Consider the following 25,042-nt stretch of genomic DNA (forward strand, 5'->3'; position numbering starts at 1 on the left):
CTTATGCTAAATGGAGAAAATAGAGCTAAACATTGTTAAAACACCCCTAGACCCACATGGTAGAGAGTGCTCGGCGGAGAGCTGCTATGCTCCCCGCTGTGAACTGGGAAAGTGATGTTGGTGGGCTTCCTTCTCCATGAGGGCCGCATCGTTCTTGGGCCCCGATTTGAAGCCTTTTTGAAGTCTGTTTCCTGCAGCAGCGTGCCAACATTAATGTTTCCACAAAAGCAAAAATGCTAAATCAAATGAATACACTATACTGTGCTATTCCACACTGACTCTTGAATCCCCCAGAACATTTTAAAAGCATCATTAAAAAGCCGTTTATTATATATGTCCTAAAAGTCAATAATATACATTTTCATGTATTTTATTTCGCAATGACCAGCCATGATAAATGGTTTCTCATCAGTTAATACAGAAAACTCTGCAGGCGTGTGAAGCCATTGCCTACTACTATAGTTAAACTAACTAATGATGCTCAATCAGGGTTAAACAGTTTCCTCATAAACCTGGAGAACTATTAACCCTTAATGAACATACATCACAGCGGTGAGTTCAAAACCGTCATGTACTTTCACTGGCATCCCACATAATTCCCAGATACGGAACAATAATAAGTGGCCATCATAAAACAGCAGAATATGTTTGGGATCAATCCTTTATTGTTTCAAAACTCTATCTTTTACAATACAGTCATTTATTGTTACATGTGTGATTTGATGGGTAATGTACAATGTCCTCTGATAATGAAACACAGTCACAAAGTATTCCTTTCTACATATCAATATTCTATGATAGTGAGAAGTTTGTGCTGATATATTTACTTAGTTCTGACAGCTCAATTAACTTCCCTTTTCAAATCAACAAAAGCATTGTTTTTGAAAGTGCATTTCGAGGATTGCAAAGACGACTGTTTCCATCAGTCAGCCATAATGTACATTTCAGTATTGACAGAGGGCCACACTGCTTTGTGAGTAACAAACAGCATTAACTACATTTCCAACTACAACATTTATCTGGATAAGTAAATCAAAGAAAATATATCAATATGCATGCCATGAACATTCCTCCATAAACATTTATAATAAATGTATATTTTTATTTAATTATGTTGATAATGACACAGTATTTTCCACAAAAGGACAAATGCTGATAATGAGAACTAATATTTACCATCCAAATTTTGCTCAGTTTACACACACAGGTCAAATGGCATAATGCCACAGTTTATAGGGCCACGCCCTAATTAAGTTAATAGCATTTGGTCCACAATAACAAATCTGGGTTTAAAAGAAAAGAAAAATGTGGTAGCAGGTGGGATTTTGAACGGAAACTCAAAGTAGCATGATGACGATCTTAATTCTTTCCATTTTTAAGGTCTTTCAATTTTCATGTTATGAATTATGATGTGAAGTTTCTGTTCAAAAATTAAGCAATATAAATATACATTTTAGCTCATTACTTGGCTATTATACTTTTCTGTTCCATGGAACAGCTTTCACTCTGTAGAACTTGGTTCCTAAAGGAACCTTGAACCTGTTCTGGGCCTAGTGAAGGAAAAAAAAAGAAAAAGAAAGTTTGGTAAGACAGAAAGAAGGTTCAAACTGTGCATACGTGAACATTACAGCATTCCTGACACAGTACATCCAAACCCAGCCAAGAAGCACATTTTCAGAACCACACTTAATTTATGTCAGTATCCTTGTTCTTATATAATTATTGAAAACACAATAAAAAAAGACTTCTGGTGAATTTAGTACCTTTTTTGCCTGGCAATACTCCTTCTCCATCACCTTTCCAAGTACCCACGGCCGTCTTGAGGTCCCTGATGCTAAACAACAAAGCAAATTGACTTGTTAAACAAATACTCACTGAACAATTACAAAACCACAAAAACATGATTGTGTGTGTGTATGTGTGTGTGTGTATGTGTGTGTGTGTTTAGCATAAAGCCTATGAAGCAAATTATAGCAACTGTAAAGCATAAACCCCCATTATTTGAGAAAACATGTAGATACAGTATACAGAGCCACTGTTATAAATACATTCATCCAAGAGTACTAAAGAGCTATAACTGATACATTAGTAAATGAAAAACCAAACGTGAACACTACAGTGCTCGTCGTGGTCACACGAGGTCTGGGCGAAGCTGACCTGGTTTGAGGTCCAGTGCAGTGAGAGACTCTGAGTGGAGGAAGTAGAGGGTGGGACCAACTGTGAACAGGACGTAGTTGTCATGCCTTTCATCCAGGATGATTAGGACCAAATCGCCTACCTGGAAACTGAAGCATAAAAAGATGAACAAAGAGATAAAGGGATGATGACACCGAGTTCTGCAAACTGCTAACAAAAAAGACGACACATTAATGGTAATTACACAATAATGTGTATAATTACACTGCATGTAATGGTGGACGGAGTTTTAGCTAAAAACAAACAAAAAAAAAGGAGCTAAAAATCACATCAGAAGCCGCATGCTATGGCCAGATGTTATTTTTTTATTCACTTACTCTCTGATGGCGATTTTGTCTGAATGCCGTGACGACACAGACGACATGCTTTGAGACATCTACAAAGAAAAGGATTAGGGCAACGTTACACATGTTACCATGAGGGATTAACAATACTGGTTATATTGGCTACAGATGACTTCTAACATTTGTCTTATTGGGCATTTGCATGAAAGAGGCTTAGCAATTCGAATTAGCACTTTCACCCTGTTTACACAATTATCGTCCAATTTTAGTTTTACCTTTCTTTGTGAATCAATCATCACAACTGATTTCAAATCATTTTTCAGACCACTAAAGTATATTTTAACACTTAAACTGGTAAACAGGTTTTTGTTTGATGGATGCAATTTTCCTAATATTCACCCCTGTACACATTCTACTGACACTCTTCCTAAAAATTCATTTTTCTTCACTGAGCTCTTTGGCCTCCTGGGTCAGGATTTTACTCTTTGATGCTACTGCCACCTAGTGGAGCAGGTGCTAAACAGCCCACAGAGATAATGAGTAACTGACCAGTCTTTGACTGAGGCGCTTGTTTTCTTCTTCCTTCATGTGTAAAGTCTGAAACATACGTTACATTGATTAAACAGACAGAGACATCCAGAAACAAAGCATCTTGTGCTCTCAAATGCAATGTGATGGATGAAGTGTGTCTATTTACCCTCTCAAGTAAGAGTATGCGCTGTTTCTCCTCTGACATCAGGATGTTATCACTTAGAGAGAAAACATGAGGTTACTGATTAACGTCCTGTGAAAAAAAGTCAGCAAAACTGAACACTGATCAAAATATGAATCGCTTCTCATCCTCAGCCTGGCCTTTAATCTGAGCAGTAATGAATGAAAACTTACACTGCCTGATCCTAGCTTGCCTTCCTTCCACTGTCAAATGTCCTTTCTGTCCATGCAATGGTATTTTGAAATCCTTCTTCAAGAGGGCAAACACCTGTTTCTGTCAGTGACTGGCCACCTATTCCATGTCATCATAACAAAAGACTCTACGAGGTGTATAAATGCAGCCATTTTCAGGTGTGCTTGGGTGTGTGTTTGGGTATAGTCTATATATCAAATATGCAAAGAATATTAATAAACATAATGCTATTGATTAAGGGGAAAAAATGTACAAATATTTAAATAAGATCATATCCCAAAGAGTAAAATGGTCAAAGTTGATTGATCTTTGCTGCAAAATTAACTCCATTCTTAAAAAAGCAATAGAGTTATGATGCAGAAAATATAACAGCGTCATCTTTTCAGCAGTAGGTTATTTGTAAAAGTCAGATGTACATATACAGTAGGAACAAACTGAGTGAACTGAGAAACTCCCTTTAGGCTTCAGCATCACATGTTACTAAACAGAAGAGTCTGAACTGAAACTCTATCTACTCTTCAACCAAGTGATTGGCCGCCGGCGAGGGGGAGACCTTCTGTCATTTTGTGGTCTTCTTTTTTTTTGTGTATCCAACTGTCGATAAAATTAATTCATTTAAAAATGAGCAGCTTTGGCTTTGATGCAGCTTGCTCAGCGTTCTGACCAAAGCACTATCTGATTTGTTATATATCACGAGTGATAGCTGATCAACACCAAAGGCCACTGTGGTACAGACGGGCCACCAGGAACGCATGTGCAGACTGGAGCTGTGCCCCAATCCAGTGGATTAAGAAGTGCTTTTCTCCTTATGAAAATAACACCAGCAATTGTCCAACCAATGAGAATTTGGATGGACAAGAGCATATCGACCAACCAGTCAACCAACAGACCACAAGGTGTCAGCCCTACCAAACAGACTTATTACATATCATTTAATACACTTATAAAAGTGCTGGTCTGGGTTAAAAAATAAGGTGTGGGGTAGGGAAACATAGTGTGACTGGCCAAATGCATGCGTGCACAGGCCTTAATCTGGTTAAGGTAATGCATGTAAATGTGTTGTCGTAACCTGATTTCTCTCCAGTGACCTTGTTTCTTGTGTGCATGTAAACTACATCAGCTTGCACAACATATCTCAAGCTACGGCATCGACAAAGGCCTGTTTGTTAAGAGAGGATGCTTACTGGACTGTCACCATGCTGGCCTCCACTGCTGAATCAACTTGTTCGTCATCTCGAATGGCTGCCACAGAGGCCAGTCTGTCACATTCAGCCGTGGACTCAGAGGAACAAGCCCCAGCAACAGGCAGAGCTCGAGCTGCTGCAGCTCCTGCTTCTGGGAGCTCCAGAGCGGAGGGGTTAGGAGTGAAGAAGGCAGAGGAGACCAGTGCAGTTCTGCGCAGGCGGTTAAGCTCCTCTTCCAAGTGCTTCTTCTCCTGCATGACACTAGCTCGGTCCTCTGAGAGTGTCTCTATCAGACCTGCAATAAGTTAGGATAAATAAGAAACACTGACAGGCACTGCACATGGCTAACATAAAACCCCAAAGAGTGCAATTCTTAAAAAATGGCAGAAGTGGTAGAGAAAGACAATTGATTGCGACTATTAAGTGTGGTGCATCAACATTAGAAGCTTCTTTGATTAGAAACCAGACACATGATTACCCTCCTCTCAAAGCGCTCGCCTACGCACTCACCTTTGTCCTTCTCCTGCTGCTGTGTAACTTTCCGCAACTTCTCTGTGAGCTCATTGATGATCTGCTCCTTCTTCAGCTTCTCGCGGGTTAGAACAGTGTTGAAATTAGTCTAGAGAATCAAACAAAAAAATAAATAAATAAGTAAATAAAAGACGTTAACAAGGCTAAACCCAGTATCAAATTCTAAAAATGAAATGTAATTATGTTGGCTCAACTGTATTTTCAAATAACAGTAAAGAGCAGCTCACTTATGTAATATTTTGCGCAACAAAAAAAGTCTTCTTAGTCAGCTTAAACTACGAAGGCTGGTGCAACAGAGAGGTCCAATACCCACGACAGAGATGAGTGACGAAGTGTGTGAGTGTGTGTGTAAGTGGTGAAGTACAAAACTTAAAATAGCAAGTGAGCGATTCATGAAAAGTTTAAAACAAGTTTTAACGCATCTTTTAGTGTAAAGCTCTCAGCTCCCCAGTACAGAAAAACAAACAAGTTCAAGGCCGATCGGCTGATGTGTGAAGCTCAACTCGAAATTGAATGCAACTGGCTGAGAGTATCAATAATTATTAAAAATGAAAACATCTCCCAAAGTAAGTGCTCGCTGCTATATTGAAATGCATTACAAAACAAATGGTAACTGTTTAAAGTTGACTCGGCAGTGCTTCAATGCACTTACGAGAGCATTCACAAGATACCACATACATCATCATACATACATACATAAACTCTGGTTTCTGTATATCCGTGCAGACCTGTAAAACGGAGTGTTTGACGATGTCGTCAGCTCAATTCACAGATTCCTGTTGTTGTTTAGTAAATGTGCCTGTAACAACGTCAGTAATTTTAGCCGTTTACTTCGGTTTTGGATCATTTTATTGGAATGGAAAAAGCTCACTACGGATGCTCAGTGTTCTTCTCTGGTCTTGTTGACCTTGATGCTGCTGACTTTATTGCCACCTACTGGTCCGGCATGCGTGTTTCAGCATTGGGAATCACTTTTGTGTTCTTGTATGTACAGAGATGTTTTGTAAAATGAAGGTCGTGTGAATTGAGTATGAATTTTTCATTTCTTTTTTTTAAAAGAGGGGAAAAACATCTGTTTAGAAATAATTGTGCATGCGTAGACAAGGTCTCAGTTGCCAGTTATGACGAAAATTTAACTAATAGTCTCATACAACAGGCCTGCAATACACCCTTACTGACATGAAGGTTAGAGAAATGTTGATCGACCTTCGGTCATTTTGGAGGCTGTGGTTTATAATAATAATAATAATAATAATAATTTTATTTGTATAGCACTTTTCATACATAGGAAAATGTAGCACAAAGTGCTTTACAGTCAAAGATAAATAAAATAAAGACCCTCCCACCTCTACCCCGCCCACACACATCCACACAAAGTCACACATAAGATCACAAACTCACACAATCAACACTCAGGTTACATCACGATGAAGGACATACTGAGGAAACGCCGACTTGAATTAAAAAGAAATGAAATGAAATGAGGCAACACAGGAGATAAATTTGAAATATGAAAGCAATGTAATAATAATAATAATAATAATAATAATAAAAAAAATTGTAGGTGAATTTTATTATTAATAAAAATAATAAAATTGAACAAAATTTATATATGGGTCTCAATATTACATGTTGCCCTCAGATCTTCAGGCAGGCTATTCCATAAACGGGGGGCATAGTAATAAAAAGATGCCTCACTGTATGTTTTGGTTCTAACTTTGGGTACTGTTAAAAGGCCACTTCCAGAAGACCTGAGGGCTCTGCTGGGTTCATATGGTAAAAGCAAGTTAGATAAATAAGAAGGCGCAAGACCATTGAGAGCTTTACAAACCAATAAAAGAGTTTTAAAATCAACTCTAAAACGCAAAGGAAGCCAATGCAGAGACTTTAAAATCGGTGTAATATGAGCTCTCTTTCTGGTCTTTGTCAGCATTCGAGCAGCTGAGTTTTGAAGGAATTGTAGTTGGAAAATACTCTTTTTAGGGAGACCAGAAAGAAGAGCATTGCAGTAATCAAGCCTGCACGTAATAAATGCATGAATAAGTGTCTCTGCATTGGCTTGAGAGAGAAACTGGCGTACTTTGGCAATGTTTTTTAAATGATAAAATGCCTTTCTTGTGACATCCTTTATATGAGCCTCAAAGTTCAGTTCTGCATCAAATGTTACGCTTTGTGACTTGTTGACAAGAGCTAAAAGAGACAGCTTGTAGTTTGCTGGGCAGTTTCTCTCTCTGGTCTCCTGTACCAATAACTAAAACCTGAGTTTTGTCCTGGTTGAGCTGTAGAAAGTTCTCTGCCATCCAGGATTTAATGTCTGTAATAGGGTTAAAAAGGACATCAAGTGGTCCTCTGTCATCAGGAGACACGGCGATGTAAAGCTGTGTGTCATCTGCATAGCTGTGAAAGTTGATAGCGTGTATAGGTTAAAAAGGGTAGGGCCTAAAATTGACCCCTGGGGAACACCGCATTTCATTTGATAAAAACTAGATGCCTGTTCACCCATGCTGACACAGAATTTCCTGTCAGTGAGATATGATTTGAACCAATTAAAAACAGTACCAGAGATGCCAATTATGGTGTTGTTGTACTATATTACATTACACTCAGAAGTGTTTCCAAATATTTAGTCTAGCCTCATTGATATAAATGGGATGGACAAAATATTAGTAACCCTGTCTACCTCTCTAAATGTTGCAAAGCTTAGTGGATCATAATTCACTTTGGGGTACTATCACACGTCATAGTGTGAACAAACTCAATACCTCTATCTGACAAGAGCAATATATCCTCAGTTATGGTAACAACTGATGGCACATTGTCTTGGAAGGAAATTAGATAAAGATTTAGTTTCCACTTCACTTAACATCACATGATGCATTACTTTTCCTCCCCTTTCACGGGCCGAATACAAACCTGCTGCTCTGCGATTAGCGAGGTCTTGATGTTCTGTATCTCCTCATTCTTCTTCTTCTCCAGGAGGTCCATCTGAGACTGCAGGGAGGCCCTCTCCTGCTGCAGCCGCTCTTGTAGCGCTGAGTCTAGAGACAGAGCTGCTCCGGCATCTGCACACCCCTCAGCATGCAGCGGCAACCCTTTATCACTGAAAGACGCACGATAAACCTTCATTCTGACAAAGGAGTGACATATCGCTGGACATACAAGATGACAAGAGTTGACAGTTCATTGCAAATTAACAGTACGATAGATTATTTACATATCTAACCTCAGATTTGCATTCAGCGTAACATTTCAAATGTAAGCGGATTACATTTACACAGACCGACAGCCAGGTCGTGATACTTCAACAATGCAAAAACCAAAGCTAGATTTCTATATGTGGTGTGTCTGCCATTGTGATCAAACACTTACCTTGTCAAGGACTGTCTCTCATGGAGCTCATTCTCAAGTTGTCTAATTTTGTCTAACAGTCTCTTCTCCAACTCCTCTTTCTGCTGCTCTAACTCTTTAAAGGCATCTGGTGATGCAACCTTAGAAGCCTCTTCTTTTTCTAAATGTTTCTCAATCGCTTTTCTGTTCTGCTCTAGTTTTTTGGAGAGCAGGTCATTTTCTGCCTGCAAATTGCTGATAACAGTCCTCAGCTCTTGCTCCAGCTCTTGGAAACTCCTCAACTGCTTTTCTTTTTCTTCACTTAGAGCAGTCACTTGCTGATCTACTTCCTGCTTAAGTTTCTGTTGCTGATCAACATGATTCCTCTCAGCGTCCTGGGCTTGCTGCTGCAGGGAGGAGAGCTCGTTACGCAACAAAATAGTCTCCTCGTCGTGCCGGTCCACCAGCTCTGAGATGCAGTGGTCCTTCTCAATCCTCATGAGAGTCCTCAGCTCTGCTAGGTCGACTTCATATTCCTCATTTTTTACCTGAAGCTGTTTTCTGACACCTGCGAGCTCCTCACGAAGGACTTTGGTCTCAGCCTCTACTTGGGACTTCACAGTCTCGGCCTGCTGCATCTTGGCTTCCTCAAATAAGAGTCTCACCTCTTCTGTCTCAGACTCTTTGAGGGCTAGCTCCACCTCCAGTTTGCAGCGGAGTTCTGCGAGCTCAGTCGTACGAGCCTCCAAGTCCTTTATTTGTTTGTCCTTCTCTCTTAGTGCAACAGTATAGTGATCGCCTGCCTCACTCAACTTTGCACTATTTTCAGCAGCCAGATGTTCCAGAGCTGCCTGGTTATCCTTGGTAAGGGTCTCCAGTTGTACCTTGTGTTCCTGCTTCATTCTGTCCTCCAGCTCCTTTAAGTGTGACTGCTCAACAACTTCCAACTCCTGCCGGATCTTTTGCTGGCTACGTTCAATCTCAATGTGCAGATTCTTAAGCTGGTTGGTCAGAGTGTCTCTTGAATCTGAGAGTGTCTTGATCTCTTCAGCCTGATCGCTGATCATTTGCTCCAGGTTTTTGATTCTATCCATCTGGCTACTCTCTTTTTCAGCCCATCGCTCTTTCTCATTCTCGAGCTGAGTAAGTTCCTTCTCTTTGCGCTCCATAAGCCCCTCCAGCTCCAGCATTGCACGCTGGACATCTCTGACAATATTCTGGTTTACTTGGTTTTCCTCCGTTAGTGTTTCGACCTGCTTCTCAAGCTCTTGGCGAAGGGAGAGAAGCTCACTTTGATGCTGCTCCTTCAGCACCAGTTCATGGGTCTGGCAGATGTTGTTCACAATGCTGCGCATCTCTGTGGTCGTACTCCTCAAGACAAAGCCAAAGTCATGTTGTTCTTTTAATACCATGCCTCTTAAGTGATAGAGGTCATCCTTTACACTTCTTAAGTTGGAATGAGACTCCTCTGCAGCTGATCGGTACTTGTCAATAACTTGTTTGAGGACGGTGATCTTTGCGTTCTCCCTCTCTAGTATTGTAGTGTCATGCATACGCTTGTTGTCAATAGCATTGATGACTGAAGAGTACAGCGACTCCACCATCATTTCAGGGCTAGTAGGGTCACTGATGGGGTTCGGAGAGATCAAGTTCTCTTCAATCACAAATTCATTTACAGCAGACATGAAGTCAGATTCGGGGCTCTCTGCTAGAGAATCCAAGTCAAGGGAGCCCTGCTGCAGGACTGGATCCATGTTCGGATGGCCAATGGTTTCAAAGTCAAATGTCTGTGCATCTATGCTGTCTGGGGATAAGTCCTCAAGAGGAGCTGGGACGGGAACATGTAGGGGCTGGCAGCTGGGTCCCTGAAGGCTAAGAGAAGAAGGGGTTTTGGAGGACATCGGTGTTGTGGTCCCAGGTATGCTTCCAGACTGTGGGGTCAACACGGTTGATCTGTGAGCGCTCCGACTACAGGATGCCTGCGAAGACAGAACACACAGAAGGGAGAGGGAGAGGAAGGAAATACCTCATGAATAAAAGAGAAAAGCAAAAGCAAAACCATGCTATGAATAAAAAAAAATTTGGATTTCACACCGAGCATATACATATGCACTATGCAGAAGAACCATTTTTGATTTGAACAGTAACTAGCCTATATAAACTAAATAACACAAAAAAAACAGGTTGTTAATGAGGCTGTTCTTACCCTTTGTTCACTTAGCAGGTCAGTAATAGTTTGAGACATCTCATCCACACTCTGTGCAGCTTGGACCAGCTGGTGAAGCGTATCTACATGACGATTTAAGGGCTCGAAGTCACACATTGTGGGAACCCTGCAGAAAACAAATACAGGGAATAAAATTAAGGACAGAATGTTCTACTTCTGACAGTCTAGGACAAAGGTTTGTGAGGCAGTGGTACAGCACAACAGGACAACATCAACATCAAAAAACTGCATATCACATGGATTTTATGAACAGTTCCCTGCACAGCTTTGAACCTCAGCCCTTCCTCACCAGACATACTCAGTAAGATTTTACAGTGATCTGCGGAGTTCATCTACTTTTACTTGACTGATTATCTACTGATTCTTAAAGACTCAGTGTGATCTACAAAAAAGCACTCAGATTCACAAAATTAATGTGATTTATAAATGAACACAATCTTCCAAATGTATGTTTTTATTGTCCATATCTTAGGACAACTCTGGTAGTGTTACAAGTTGACTTACATAAGGAAAGGCTGCACCTCTACAGGACAACATGATTTCAAGTACTGCAGGTCCTCAACAGAGATGTCTGGAAGTTCATCATCAAACCTTCTGGGCTTTCGTGTCTATAACAATAATAAACACAGAAAAAGAAGAGACGCCTTAAAATACAGTGGACATGACAAGATATATATATATAGATATATAGATATAGATATATATATAGATATAGATATATAGATATACATATAAAATACCAATTTTGTCAAAATGGTTTTAAATTCTAACTTACACAAAATGATGTTGGAGGCCATGAATCAAGTCCTCTAAACAAACGATTTCTTAGGAAAGACTTCCCTGAAAGGAAATAAGTAAAAAGATCAAAAATCTTGGCTGCAATGTATTTCAGAATTACAGTGTTCGGTAGTGACAACTCAAAGGGCATCAGCTGAGAGTTTTCAAAAGGCACTTACTAAAGAGTTTCCCAAAGGATTCCCTTTTGAACTTCTCTGCCTCGTACAGTAGTTTCCCATCCTTCACAAGTGCATACGCCCACTGAAAAGATGAGTCGTAAAGATTTTACAAAAACAAAAGTACTCATTGTAAAAGGACTTTGTGGCATTTGTTGAAAAGGTTTCTAATGTTGCCGCTAGATGGCAATTTTCATTCTCTGGTGTCAAAAAATACGATTATTTAGTTTCAACTCCCAAACCACACAGCGGTATGCTCCTTGTCTTTTAAGAGCCTGCTAAACAGGATGTCCCACATGAAAGGTCATCAAGACCAGTTTCATTTACAGCAAAAATACATGACCGCAGTGACAATGAAAGACAGGCACTTCCTCCAAAACATAAAAACAAGCAATGAAGTTTACCAAAAAAAAGCTTAAAATGATAATTGGCCTCTTCTCTTTTCATCATAGTGGGAAAGTCAGAGAACAACTGCCAAATAAGAGATGAATATGTAAACTATATAAAACACACCTGAAAGCTACAGATTCAGTCAGGCAAAAGAGCTCACGTCTTTGTATCACTATGTGTAATTGCAAAATGAGCATTCAATCATGGGATTTAGCACTGACCTCTCTGTAGTGTCGCATAAACATTTTTCTCCTGACGACTTCCACCACTGCTAAGCAGTACATCTGGGGCACAGTACTGAGGGCCTCCACCACCCTCACTCTTTCTATTAGTTCTGTCAGAAGTCTGAGTAGAGCCTGGAGCTTCTCGCCATCCTGGTCTGCATGAAGCATCACGTAGCAGCACCATCTGATGAAAAACCATTAGCGCCGTCAAAGTTGCAAACACGATTCTCTTGACTTCGGCATTTTCAAAACCGGTAAGTCTAAATTTGATAGAACAAACTAAAAGCACTACGTACAAAGAGTAGTAAGTTATGAAAAAAGCAGAAAAGGCAATAAATATTTGGGAAGAAGTGGTTTTCAGTTTTACTTGAGTCGGACTTGAAGGTTGTTTGCAAGTTCTTGTTTGGCAGTGGTGCACTTCTTTTTGATGTCAAGCAGCTTCCTGTGGTTGTTCAGCATGATCATCAGCTGGTTGGTGTGACTCAGACACAAGTCAGGCAAAACAGATGTATCCTTCAGGTTTTCAGCCCGCTTCTGATTGGCCAAAAATCCCTGCAAGAGACAACAATTAAGTACAATAGATTAAAAAAACAAAAGACAGACAACATAATTTAATGGTGTTTATCTCTTACTTTACATACCTGAGCAAGTTCTTTCTGTTCATTCACCAATTTCTTACAGCTTGCAATCATTTGGTCTAGAGCATACAACCTGTCCTCAAGCCCCTTGATGGCTTTCATGTTTTGATTATCTAGTTTGGCAATTGTGTCACGACAGTCTGCCAGGAAGGGCTGAATGATCCGTGGGTCGAGCTGAAAGAAACATTACAGTGAAGACATTTTCCAACACAATACATGGCGACAAATTCACAACACAAAAGACATCTATTCATACATCTGTGACTCACCCTATTGATGGAGTCAAAGCATTTCCTCACAACCGATTCCACATCATTGGGTCTGTCTTGCACGTTGATCCAGTCTAATAGTGTGACATTGAAGCAGGATGTGTTGGCAAACTCTGGAGTGTCGTCATCCAAAAGCGCAGCTCTCAGACCACCACTGTCAGTCATTTCATTTGTTTCCTGGTCTCCGGTTGGTTCACATGTTGCTGTTCCCGAAGCAGATAACTTGGAGGACCTCTGTGCACCAGCAGTGCAGAGCACAGAGTCAGTGGATTTTTCTTCTTCTGTCTCATCTGAATCTTTTCCTGGGGTTGAGCTGGACTTCTCCATGCTCTCTCTGTAACTGTGTCTTGTCAAACATTCCAGTAGAGGTATCCTGGCCATCACAGAAACTGCTGTCCCTAACCTGCAATCAAGCAAAATGTACATTAAGACGTTAAGCTCATTTCCTTTTAGCAGAAATATTTTACTACTTGCATTATTTCCTGTTATTTTGATGTAAGTCAGCAAAGCCAATATGGAGTTACTAATAATAGACATACAGCACTTTGTATCACAAGTTCAAAACTAATGAACATGACATGCAAAGTACAAAATATCATGTGTGCCAACACTTACTTGGTAAGTTTCTCCTTAATTTCTTCCAAGTCATGTTGATAATTTGAGTACGCTGTGTCAAATTTCATGAGCAACCTCTGATACGATAGAGTGCAGTCATCCAGATTAGCCATAATAGCAGCCCAGCCTTGGTGTTGAAGGTGTTCATCATGAACCAAACGTTCACAGAAAGAGCTAAGTTTATTGGCAACTTCAAACATTTCCTGGAGAGACAAAAACATAACAATGTCAGGTCAAGTCAGTAGCATTCCACTGTTAACAGATTAGTTACAATGACTTTATATTATACTTTAAGAGAAACACATCATAAAAATGGTGAGATAACTACCAGAGCGAGTTGTGTTCGTGAGGCAACGGTGTGAAAGACAGCTGGCATCAGTAGAGACTCCTCCACCTTAACCTGAATCTCACTCTCAATCGAGAAGGTGGTTTTGGGGATCGTTGGATCCCGGTCACACAAGATCATCTCTTTGTTGAACAGGAATATGGGGTTGGTTTCCTACAGATCAACAGTAAGGCATAAATAACCAGAACATCACATATGCAAACGATATGCCTTCAAGGCAAATAAAGAGCATGCAAGCTAATTGTATATACTTACAGTGCCAGCACTGTAGCTGCAGACACGCCTCTCTGCAGCCATACATTCCCCTCCATTGACAACAAGGACTTGATGTTGAATTGCAATCTTGTATTTGGCTTGGATGGCATGTTTAAGCTCCAGTACACTAAGACAAAGAATTTATTTATATTATTTTATTTATTTTATTCCCAATATCAAAGATGTTCTGACCACTATTTCTGACTAAAATTAGTAAAATGCCAGTTTCTTACGTTTGGACAGCAAGATCAGTGTCAAATGTCAATGTGCTGCCATTGTTGACCTGGAACACATACAACTTCATGGTGAATCTCCCAGAGTTCCTCGCGCTTGCCTCATTTAGTCATTCAAGGCCACCCTGTGGAAAAAAACCAAATGAACATGAACATGACATCAGATAGCTGATAAATTCAGTATTTGTATTTTAAGTTTTCTTCAATGTTATTAAATAAGTTCTAGTGATAGGAGACGCTTCCATTTACTCAAAACACAATGGCATAAATCTGTTTCATATACCTATTCATGGTGTTTTCTTGCTAAAAAATATAGTGTCATTACTTTTAAGTATATTATGGTAGATTTCTTTACATGGTTTACATCATATGATTCAACAAAAGGCCAATATGGCATCACCCTCCACATAAACTTGTAGGGCCTTGGCAGATTCTTGTCTACTGAATCATTAGCTTAGTAGCTGAGTCACCATGTCGTTGGATACTGGCTGCTGCCAAGTGTTAAATATGTAAGAAGTCATCTAATATGTTAGTCTAATGTAATACAAAGCCAAACTTTCAGAACTGCCTGAAGAAGTGGCTAGTTCGCGTTTGTAAACGTTTATCTGGAAAGTGGCGAGCCAGACTACGGCACAGATGAAATCTCAAATTAAAGATATTACAAAGTACAGTTAGCCCTAACTAACGTTACCCACAAACTGTCTACTGCTGTTCGCGCGACAGAATAAAACATCTTACCAGCTAAGCTGCTACCACAGACAGGGCGAATGTTGGTTAGCTAATTGCCTTTAATAACTGTTTGCACGTCTGTGGGCCTCCCATCGTCCAGTGTCACCCAGGTACAAATGTTTATGTTTAACGTTACTGTTCTTAGGACAGAGAAAACTGACTCTTGCTACCGTTGTTAGTAACCTCGAGGCCTCCAGTCATGGGTACAGTGCCAAAGAGGGGGCCACCAGCAGCTGCTACCGAGCTAGCTGGTCAATAATAACCCGCTGGTTGCGCTAACTGGCTATTAGCTAACACAGCTGTCAAGCTAGCGCAGGATTGCTATTTCTAACGTCGATGAATTTGACAATGCAATTAAGATTAGCCGAAATGGCCAACATCACCTGCTTAAACTTGTATTTTTGTAAGGATGACATTACACACTGCATTAACTAAATTAATGGTTTTGTTTCCTTACCTCACTTTGCTCGCATCTCCCTGTTCTTGGTCTCCACCTCGCCTGGGCGAGCTGGCTAGCTAACAAGCTAGCAACCAAGCTAGCTAGCTAACCTGTTTTAGCTTGGCATACATAGAGCTAGTTTAGCAAGCCACTTAGCTAACGTTAGCTAGACTAAACTAGACTACAATACGTGACAACCATGGTTAGTTGCCCAGATTAACACTAGCCATATTGCCGTGAAATAAATTCCTAATTTGGCAAACTCCAGCCGAGATGGTGTAACAAGCGGACAAAACCACCAATTGTTTATCTCATGTAGCGGTTAGCTAACAACGCTAACACCCTCTCACTAGCTCAGTCTGTTTTGTTGTTGTCATCTGCTGATGTGCGATCCTTAAACGATCCATTCAACAGTGATCGAGTTGTTTGCAAGCTAGCTCAACTTAATGCTTTTATATTTTTAGAGAACAAAAGTGCTCTATATTTTATGCTAGATTTATAACCAAATGAATAGTTATTTTTTTCATAATTTCAGTTGGCTGGATCAAAAGTTTACGTTTATAATACGTTTATAGTAATTTATAAACCGTTTTGTCAGACTACATGTGTCAGATTTTGCAGTTTTTACATTTGAGTGTAACTGTGGAGGAATAATTAAGTTTTTAATTTTCTGCTTCATTCACCTTAAGCAAACATTTAAAAATTATATTCTTAATATTTACTTGTTTAAAGATATTCTTGCTTTATTCACTTACTCTTTTGTCTTGTCATAATACTGTCAGTATGAAATCAAGTCCCCTTCACAACTCTTTCAGTATTCAGCAATAGTAGCAGATATAATCTATACTAAAACATTTTATTACATTATTTATGTATAGAATTTTATTATTTACTGGTTATTAATTTTGTTGCTTACATGAAAAGCATACTTGGATCAATAAAATAAATCAACAAAAATGTGTGCCCCACTGAATAAGTTCAAAAGATTCGATTCTTACAACAATGTCGAATTTCCCATCAGTATATGCGTTCGTCACTGTACTTCTCCAGGTGTATGCTGGGAAAATAACAGAAAAGTCGCTGTCGAGTGTTTTGCTGCAACATGAGAAGGGGTGTGGTTAATGTGAGGCTGCAGTGTATGGATGATCCCATTTTGCTGCAGAGAGGAGGCAGCCAGGAGGCTGTCGCCAGCTCTAGTGGAGTTTTATTTAACTAAAACTTTTCATCTTCTTCTATTGCACTCTTTATTGGGCATCATTTTCCTAGTTTAAGACAGGAAAGGGAATATGCTCTAAAAATCAAATTACATAAATGAATAACACCAGTGCGAAGTTGCTGCAAATTGATTTTCATTTGCTTTGGTTAAGTGTGCAATCAACCACAGAGGGAGGGAAGTAAATGCATCTGAAATCTCTGACATGTAGCCGAACAAACACTCAACAGCCAAGACTTTATCCTTAAGTGTTTATTTTTTGTGTACCTTTATTATTGTCAACCAGAATCAGTGGACACGTGCTGCTGTCAATCATTTTTGCATCCTAGACTGAAACCTTTTTAGAAAGATCACTTACCAATGAAGTCTCCAAATGTTTCTAAGTCATAATGCATAATCATTAATGTTATTACTCCCCAATGTCTGCTGTGGTAAATGTAATGTATGCTTGTGGGAAATTATGAGGTCAGGGTTTTATCCCAAATATTATCTGCACATTTTGTACATCATGTATGAAAATTAACAAATCTATCCCTCATGAGTTGGCAGATTAAAATTATGCATATTTCCATGATCAACAGTCAATGATGTCCAGTATGATTAGCCTTTTAATGAGAGGCTGTGTTTGTGTTTGACAAATTATAAAACAAAATTGCGATTGGCATAGTCACGTGACAATCTGCATGATCATTTCTGTTACTATTTTGTTTATTAAGTGTCATTTAGGTAAACCGACCCTGTCATCCTTGTGATGGTGTACAAGCAAATCCCCCCTAGAGGTCACTGTTTCGTGTTATTTCCCCTGAACACATCAAATGGAAACAAATGGGTGTTTCTTTTTTCTTTGTCTTCTTAGGACCTCTCACACTCATATATCACAACAGACAAAGTTCTTGAAACAAAGAGACTAAAATCTGCCATCTTCAGTGACCTCTTATACAGTTCACAACATCACTGTGCAAGAAGTCACTGTAGTCTTTAGAAGTATCCACTCTCATGTTGTAATCTTGAGCAGCAGACCGGCTGCTTCTTTTACCAGAGGATCATGGTTCAAATCCCTGCTGTTGTGCTGTTGTCTGACACTCCTACTGAGTGGTTCAAATGAAGAAATAATTTCCATACAGGAATGATATAACAATTCGAGCTTGCACATTTAATGAAGGTGTCAAAATACCCAAACGATAATAAGACCCTGTTATTACACCATGAAAGGAAATATTTCATACATGATCTGTTAAATGAGCTATGCATGAATAATCACCACTCAGTTAGAAGCCAGTGGGAGGTCCAGTAGCAAAAATGGAAAGAAGTAATGCATCATTTTCTATAGTGGACATCAGAAACAACCTCAAAGTACTTGGAGTTATCAAGTACTTCTCATAAATTAGGAGAAGCCTTAACATATCAAGATAATTAAACAATGTTCCAAATGTTTTTTGAGCTGTGAAAGAGGGCACAGGGTCTCCAGGACCCTAAACAGAACACAGGAGCTACAATAACTTTATTGTTTTCACTGCACTGTTCAAACCCACAGAGCTTCATTTTGATTTCTACAGAAATATTGAGCAATCTGTGTGTGAGACTGTGGTACTATGGAAAACATTTTTGTAAATATGTTGCCACTAATTTTTGAGAAAGACACACTCTCTGCTTATTGTGTCCAATAGTCCCCAAATGTCCTCTCAGTTCATTGTTCCTGTTTTAGAATCAAATCTGAACTGTGTCGAGCTACAAAACCTCCACTGTGTGTGAGCTGGGAGAAAAGTGAGAGACTTGGGGGTGCTAAAATGCACTACAACAACATCAATGCATCTTATGAACGAAAAACATGACACTGTTGAGTCAATTCTAACACTTCACCACACAGCAATGACAATCAGCTACGTGTTCCCAGGTCTGCTGTAATCAAACACTGGTAAAAGCCTTGGAGGTGAACCCCCCCCGACAAACACAGATGGAATCTGTAACAAGCTCCCAAATTACTTTTTTTTTCTTGCTTTCTTTGCTGATAATAAACTCCATTTAAGCGTACTGTGAAAGGATGACCTTATTTTGCTCAGCGTGTTTGAAATGGTTCAATAACATGAACCTGAGCAAGAGAAGAAGAGTGAGGAGCTCTGCCAAAACAGCCAGCGAGGTCACTGGCTTGATCCAGGCACAGCTATCTGACATCGCTAAGAGATTTCTACTTGTGGAGGCCAGCGGCTCTGTGTACTGCACTGCTTACACCCTTAGATGGTAGTTTAAGCTGATGTGTCTGGATGGCACGCTGGTGTGCCTAAATATAAAAGAGAATCAATAGAGGCTCATCTCTTCCTTCTGCAACTATTTCAGTTTGCTCATAAAATGATGCTGTCTCTTGTGCATGCAAGTAAGTCAGATTTTTCCCTGAGATACGTTTGTATTTTTGTCTTTTATTAAGCTTCCAATTCCCTCTTTTCTCTCATAAATTCACATTTGAAAGGATTATGATGTTTCAAATGTGTTTATGAAACAGTTTTTTTTCTTCTATTTTTAACATCATCAGTAAATTCCAGTGATGGAAGAAATATTCAGTTTGTTCAATTAAGTAAAGATATTAATACCACACTGTGAAAATACTCCTTGGCGAGTAGAAGTCCTGCATTCAAAGCCTCACTGCAGTAAAATGGTCTCTGTCCCTGTTTTACTGTTATATCTGATGTTTTCAGGACTAAAGTATAATGCTGCATCAAATGGAAATACTCAAGTAAAGTACAAGTACTTCAAATTTGTACTTGAGTACAGTGCTTGAGTAAATGCATTTAGTTACATTCCACCACTGAATAAGCCCTGTATGAGAGTCTCTGGCAAATAACGCACAAAAGACGCAGTGTCTGCTCAGGATTTTGTTCATGTCCGTGAGAGACAAACCGCTTCTGTGTACGACCACATTCAGCAGCAGACAATGACTGGTATTACATTATACAGTACAAATGTAATTGGAGTGACATTTACATCAGCTTGAAATAGGTTTTCAGTGTAACCTTCAATATTTCTTAAAGCGGAACAGAACTCATTTTGCATCACATGTATTAAGCTATGAATAAAGTCATAAACTTCCATGTGACTGCATGAGTTGTTCTTGAGTTGTTGGTTACTTGCCTGTAAATGTCAGTCAATGCCCAGCCTCTTCCTTTTAGTTTACCAATCCTTTATGTAAACTGGTAGTCTCATGTAGATCAAGATTTCTTGAGCACATACAGTGTGAAAGCACAGACGAAATCATTTAAAACACACGATTATATTCACAATAGACAAACAGCTTCCGCATTAAAGACAACGATAACAAGTGACAACATCAGATAAGATGGAAACTAACGCAGACAAGAAACTCAACTCATACTGTAAGTAATAATCAGGAAGCCAGTGATATATGAAACAGTGTGCCATTGTTTTCCTTATATGTGACTACTGTGGGTGCTGGCATCACTTAATGACAAAATAGAGGTCAAACGAGGGGCAGGGAGGCACAACTCAATGTATTCACTTAACATGAGTGTGACTGGGCCTTCACACTCAAACTTCACCACATATTTATACCGCTTTGTGAGTATTTTCTGGTCGGCTGGAGCGATATCACTGCCTGTCTTCTTGTAACAGAGCAGTAATACTTCGATAAGTAAATAAGATGGTGAAACTTAAGTTGGATGTATGTGCATTAAAGCTCTTCCTTTGATTGCATTGCTCAGCTGCTAACATGCATTATATGCAACTATCTGATCAATAACAATGCAAAATCATTCCTTCCTCTCGGGTCATTGTGTTTGTTGGATAAATATGTGATAATTTGAGACTGGCTCCATCTTGTCTTCGGTAAAGCAATGCAATCAGAGTGCATTTGCAGGATACACAGTCCTCTGTCTGCATTGGTTTTATAGTGGGGCCTTTGTAATGATTCATATGAGGGTTTTGGCCACAAGGACTTATCAAGATGGGGGGAAAAAGCAGATTCAAAATTGGTATTTCACCCTCATCTCTGCAAGTTAAAATGAGAATAAATAATTCAAGCAGGTTTCATAAATATTGCTCTCCCAATTTTTTTTCTCTCTCTCCGGGTGTAAATGAAACTCGAGCTAGTATTCATGGCGACCACCAGTGTCCTGGGGCGGTTCTCAGACGCTCTCGCAGATCATTTGGAGCAAGATACCAAATGAGCCAAATGGGAACGCTCAACTTGCCGAGGTCATCGAGCAGCTCAGACTTAACCTTATTATTTAACTAATTTCAGACGATGAGATGATGAAGTGTTCATCATTATGAAACACAAAGTCTGCACTCTTTTTCTTACCATTATTGTATATACATAGATTTGCACTTTACAATGTCTGAGAACAACTAACCAACTAATTAAGATTCTCTGTCATTTAATTGTGAATCATCTACATGTTCACATATATAATGCTGTGAGGACTGGCTTAGATTACGTGATACTGAGTCTATGTGCCATGTTGTGTACTGTAGCTGCTGTTATATGTTGGGTCGGACATTTGCCAAGAAGGAAAGCCCTGCAGGCGGCCCTTGTGTCATATCCTTTATTACACAAGGGGCCTGGATGAAGATGGTCCACAATAACAGCGCCAGCATTTTGTGTCAATACATACTAAGTGAGCCAGAGAAATAACTGCATAATTCATGTAAATGAACAGAGCATGAAAGTCTGTTTAATGCCTACAAGCTGCAAGTTATTGCAGAGGGTAGAGCATCATATTTGAATATGAGGTTATTTTGAGATCTATCAAATTCAACTTGTGGAAAATTGCTATGAAATGAACCGGAGAGTGACAAAATCTTTATAGGCAGATTAAACAATCACCGTTGCCTCGAAATGTTGTTCACACTAAAATGGAGTGCAACAGGATGAACATGATAATGTGTTTATTTGAGGGGAAGTTCCAAATTTGGTCAACAGATGGTGGCAGAAGGCTGATGATAACACTCAGAACGTGTAGTGTGGTGCAGAAAAGGTTCACTGTTACATAAAGAGAGGTACAAATGTCTGTTTCCAGAAAATAATGTTCTGTTACAGTCATATTAAGCATCAACAGCTACGTGATAGTGGCTTCTTAAGAGTCCGGTAGCTCTTCCTCGTCACAAAATGAAGACACAGTCACGTTGCAAGTTGTTTACTTGGCCAACTCGGTCATTAATTCATGAAAATCATAAATAATGATGATAATCTCCGAAGCAGCAGGTTGCCCTTGCTGCTGAATGTATAATTGCTCAGACACGATGCTGTTGTAGCAAAGAATAAAAAGTTATGTGTCATGTTGCAGCTGTGCAGAGATGTGCATTATCATCCCGCTGTCACAACAGGTTTGGTTACATAATGAATTAGAAAAACATACAAAACAAAAAAAGAAACACTTTCATCAGCGTTAAATTAAGTGAACAGCATAGCAAGCTTTAAAATTTTATTAGAAAATATCAGCACATTGTTATGCGTTTTGACAATACAGAACAAAATTGCTAAGTTAGGTCGTTTCTGAATTATCTACATTAACATCCCTTGGAAATCACTCAGTGTTAAAACCAATATTAATCTGGAAGCGGCGTTACTGCGAGGAAGAATAGTAAAAAATGGTTATTGCACTCTATATTATTAATGTGTGAGAAGCGCCGCAGGCTGCCTGGGAGTTCAGGAACTGTAATGCTTTAATTTTTCCTCCATTATAGTTCAATGAATTTTTTATATAAAACTTTTTCATCCTGGTGCATTTTTTTTCCCCTTCCTGTATCACAATGTTGAGTCACTTGACCTGAATACAGACGTATTCTGACACAACACAGATGTACAGCTGACATCTATTCTTCATTTTTTGTTTGTTTGTTTGTTTCTTTTGTCTTTGAGGAGTCATTATCTGCACCACCACACTCCTGCAGCAGCAACAGACAGAACCTTGGCTGATTGTGACAGTCATCTGGCCTTGAACAGCTGTTGTTGTAGTGCGCATTCAAACCAGCAGGTGGCTCTGCCTCTTCTTTTCCAGTGAAGGAAAACCCGCTATGGTCCATATCACACCACCACATACGAGACTCCATAATGTAAGACATTCAAAACATGCAGTGATATTTGATGATGCAGGCTGTGCGGAAAGTTGACCTAATATGACATCCAGGCGCGTGTAATACGAAGACCAGACGAAACTCTGCCGCTGCTGCCTTTGTATGGTTTCAATGTGATTTTATAAATTAATGATCTATTTTCTCATTGTCAAATACATATGTGCACGTGTATACATAAGAGATGGGATGAGAGAACCTCTTGTGAAAGATAAGCAGCGTTTAGCTTTGCTGTGCTCGACATCCACCGATAATCTGCTCTGAGGTATAAAGCGCTACATAAACACGGAGTATTTGGGAGTTAGAAGAGGATAAACATTTGGTGCAAAGAAGTCTCTTAAAAGGCCATATTGCAGTCAGTGTGCGCGCCCACGTGCGCGTGCATGCACGTGTTAAAGTGTAAGCCTGCATGGGTGCTGGGGAGGGGGCTGCTTTAATCGAGACAATAACAACTAACAACAGATATCCCTCTTAATGTAACTGCAGCATCTATGTTTGTATCTTGCAGCAGCCAATTTTTTTTTTTTCCGCGGTTGCATAACTATCAGGTAGGTTATTATAATGATGTGCACGTTGCGAGTTTCTCCCCCTCCACCGAATCCAATCACACCCTCCCCCATCTCAAGTACAATTACGTGATGGGTGACGTTTCAGCATGCGGAGGAGGGCGCTGGGCAGGGACCACTTGGACCAAAGAGGACTAAACGCTATTTCGTTTCAGCGCAGAAACAACGCATTGAAGGCAGTGGACCAGGGCGCCTCGCTGAAGCCGAGCCCATTGTCTGCTTCAAACAGAGCAACTGAGGAAAACGGGTTTGACCAACACAGCGGTGCAGCCCATAAAGGAGTGTCCAAGTGGTAGGCATTGCGGGTTTGTAAGCCACAGAAAAAAAGGGGGCCCTGGATAGATCTGGCCAATAACGGAAAATGAATCACAGTCAAGTTTTAATAATATGAGCAAGAGCCGCGTTTTGTTGCAATTGGCGACCAACTATTGATGCTTCTGCGCCGATCGTTCTCCAGACCACCAGTTCGCGCGGACTTCTTTTGTTCGCGTCGCTCGAATCCCAAATTCTAGTCTGCATATTTGTGTTGCCGCTGTAAAAGAGTTAGTCGCTTAAGAAAGAGAGAGAAAAAGATCCCAAGATGAATTTCCAGTCGAGCGTCCCAGTGTCCGGCATCTCGCAGCAGTCTCAGCCAGCCATGCCCACTCCAGGCACGGTCCCGGTGGCAGTTCCCGTCCCAGTGCCCCAGTCCATCCCGTCCCAGTTCGGATCCGGATCGTCTGCGAGCTCAGGGGCTGGCCAGTTCGGTTCGGGGACTGTTTCAGGCCAGGCTGCCCAGCCCGGCCCAGCGGGCTCGCAGTTTGTTTTGTCCAACTCAGCGGCCATCAGGGCAGAGATCCATCGGTTCGAGTCTGTCCACCCGAACATTTACGCGATCTACGACCTGATCGAGCGCATCGATGACCTGGCCCTGCAGAACCAGATCCGAGAGCATGTAATCTCCATCGAAGGTGAGTAAGGGAGGGGATCGTACTAGGTTTTCTCTGCCGTTTGGTGCTTCTCATTCATTGATGGCTGGGGGCTGGGGGGGTGATGTGTGTCTGTGTTGGGGGGGGGGGGGGGGGTCTCCTTTCCCTTCCTTTTATGTACACATTGTCATGGGCGCATAGCACAGTGTCAACAATCACACTTTGAGGATGGGGGCGTAGTCGATCTCATAGCCCTGCTTAGGGGATGAATTGCCCCCATGCACTGCAGTGTGAACAATAAAACCTTCATCTGCACTTCCAAGATCCAGCCTGTGCCATTGAAATTAGCTCTCAAAAAAGTGCCTCTGCTCCTTAAAAGCTTTTTCCGAAGCTAGGACTGTTTTCATGAAGTCTGACCTCCAGTGAGAGAGATTTTTATTTCATTGTGAAGCCATGGATCAGAGGCTACCAAGTCCCATGTTGCATGAAACTAATGATCACACAGATTTGTCACACAGGCAGCAGAAGAA

General features: G+C 40.3%; 2 protein-coding genes across 3 annotated transcripts in view; one reads left to right on the forward strand and one right to left on the reverse strand.

Annotated features, from left to right (window-relative positions):
- Window positions 1-643: 643 nt before the first annotated feature.
- On the reverse strand, window positions 644-16,133 carry rb1cc1 (RB1-inducible coiled-coil 1). Its single transcript, XM_076744569.1, has 23 exons — window positions 15,763-16,133; window positions 14,577-14,701; window positions 14,344-14,470; window positions 14,071-14,241; window positions 13,743-13,945; window positions 13,128-13,530; window positions 12,862-13,032; window positions 12,588-12,772; window positions 12,218-12,404; window positions 11,610-11,691; window positions 11,429-11,493; window positions 11,158-11,261; window positions 10,633-10,759; window positions 8,469-10,405; window positions 8,013-8,199; window positions 5,079-5,187; window positions 4,569-4,863; window positions 3,178-3,229; window positions 3,030-3,077; window positions 2,514-2,572; window positions 2,158-2,285; window positions 1,764-1,834; window positions 644-1,550 (listed from the first exon to the last, which is right to left on the reverse strand). Exons 2-23 carry the CDS (start codon window positions 14,645-14,647, stop codon window positions 1,473-1,475), a joined length of 4,860 nt encoding a protein of 1,619 aa, XP_076600684.1. The 5' UTR covers window positions 14,648-14,701; window positions 15,763-16,133; the 3' UTR covers window positions 644-1,472.
- A 6,249-nt stretch (window positions 16,134-22,382) lies between these two features.
- agap3 (ArfGAP with GTPase domain, ankyrin repeat and PH domain 3) overlaps window positions 22,383-25,042 on the forward strand; it is a 115,340-nt gene continuing 112,680 nt past the window's right edge. For both annotated transcript variants that reach the window (XM_076744289.1, XM_076744291.1), the window contains exon 1: window positions 22,383-24,554. In XM_076744289.1, the coding sequence (XP_076600404.1) occupies window positions 24,185-24,554 (370 nt within the window). In that variant the 5' untranslated portion in view covers window positions 22,383-24,184. The remainder of the gene's footprint in view (window positions 24,555-25,042) is intronic.

The sequence above is a fragment of the Chaetodon auriga genome, chromosome 12 (genome assembly GCF_051107435.1).
Source record: "Chaetodon auriga isolate fChaAug3 chromosome 12, fChaAug3.hap1, whole genome shotgun sequence".
Lineage (NCBI taxonomy): Eukaryota > Metazoa > Chordata > Actinopteri > Chaetodontiformes > Chaetodontidae > Chaetodon > Chaetodon auriga.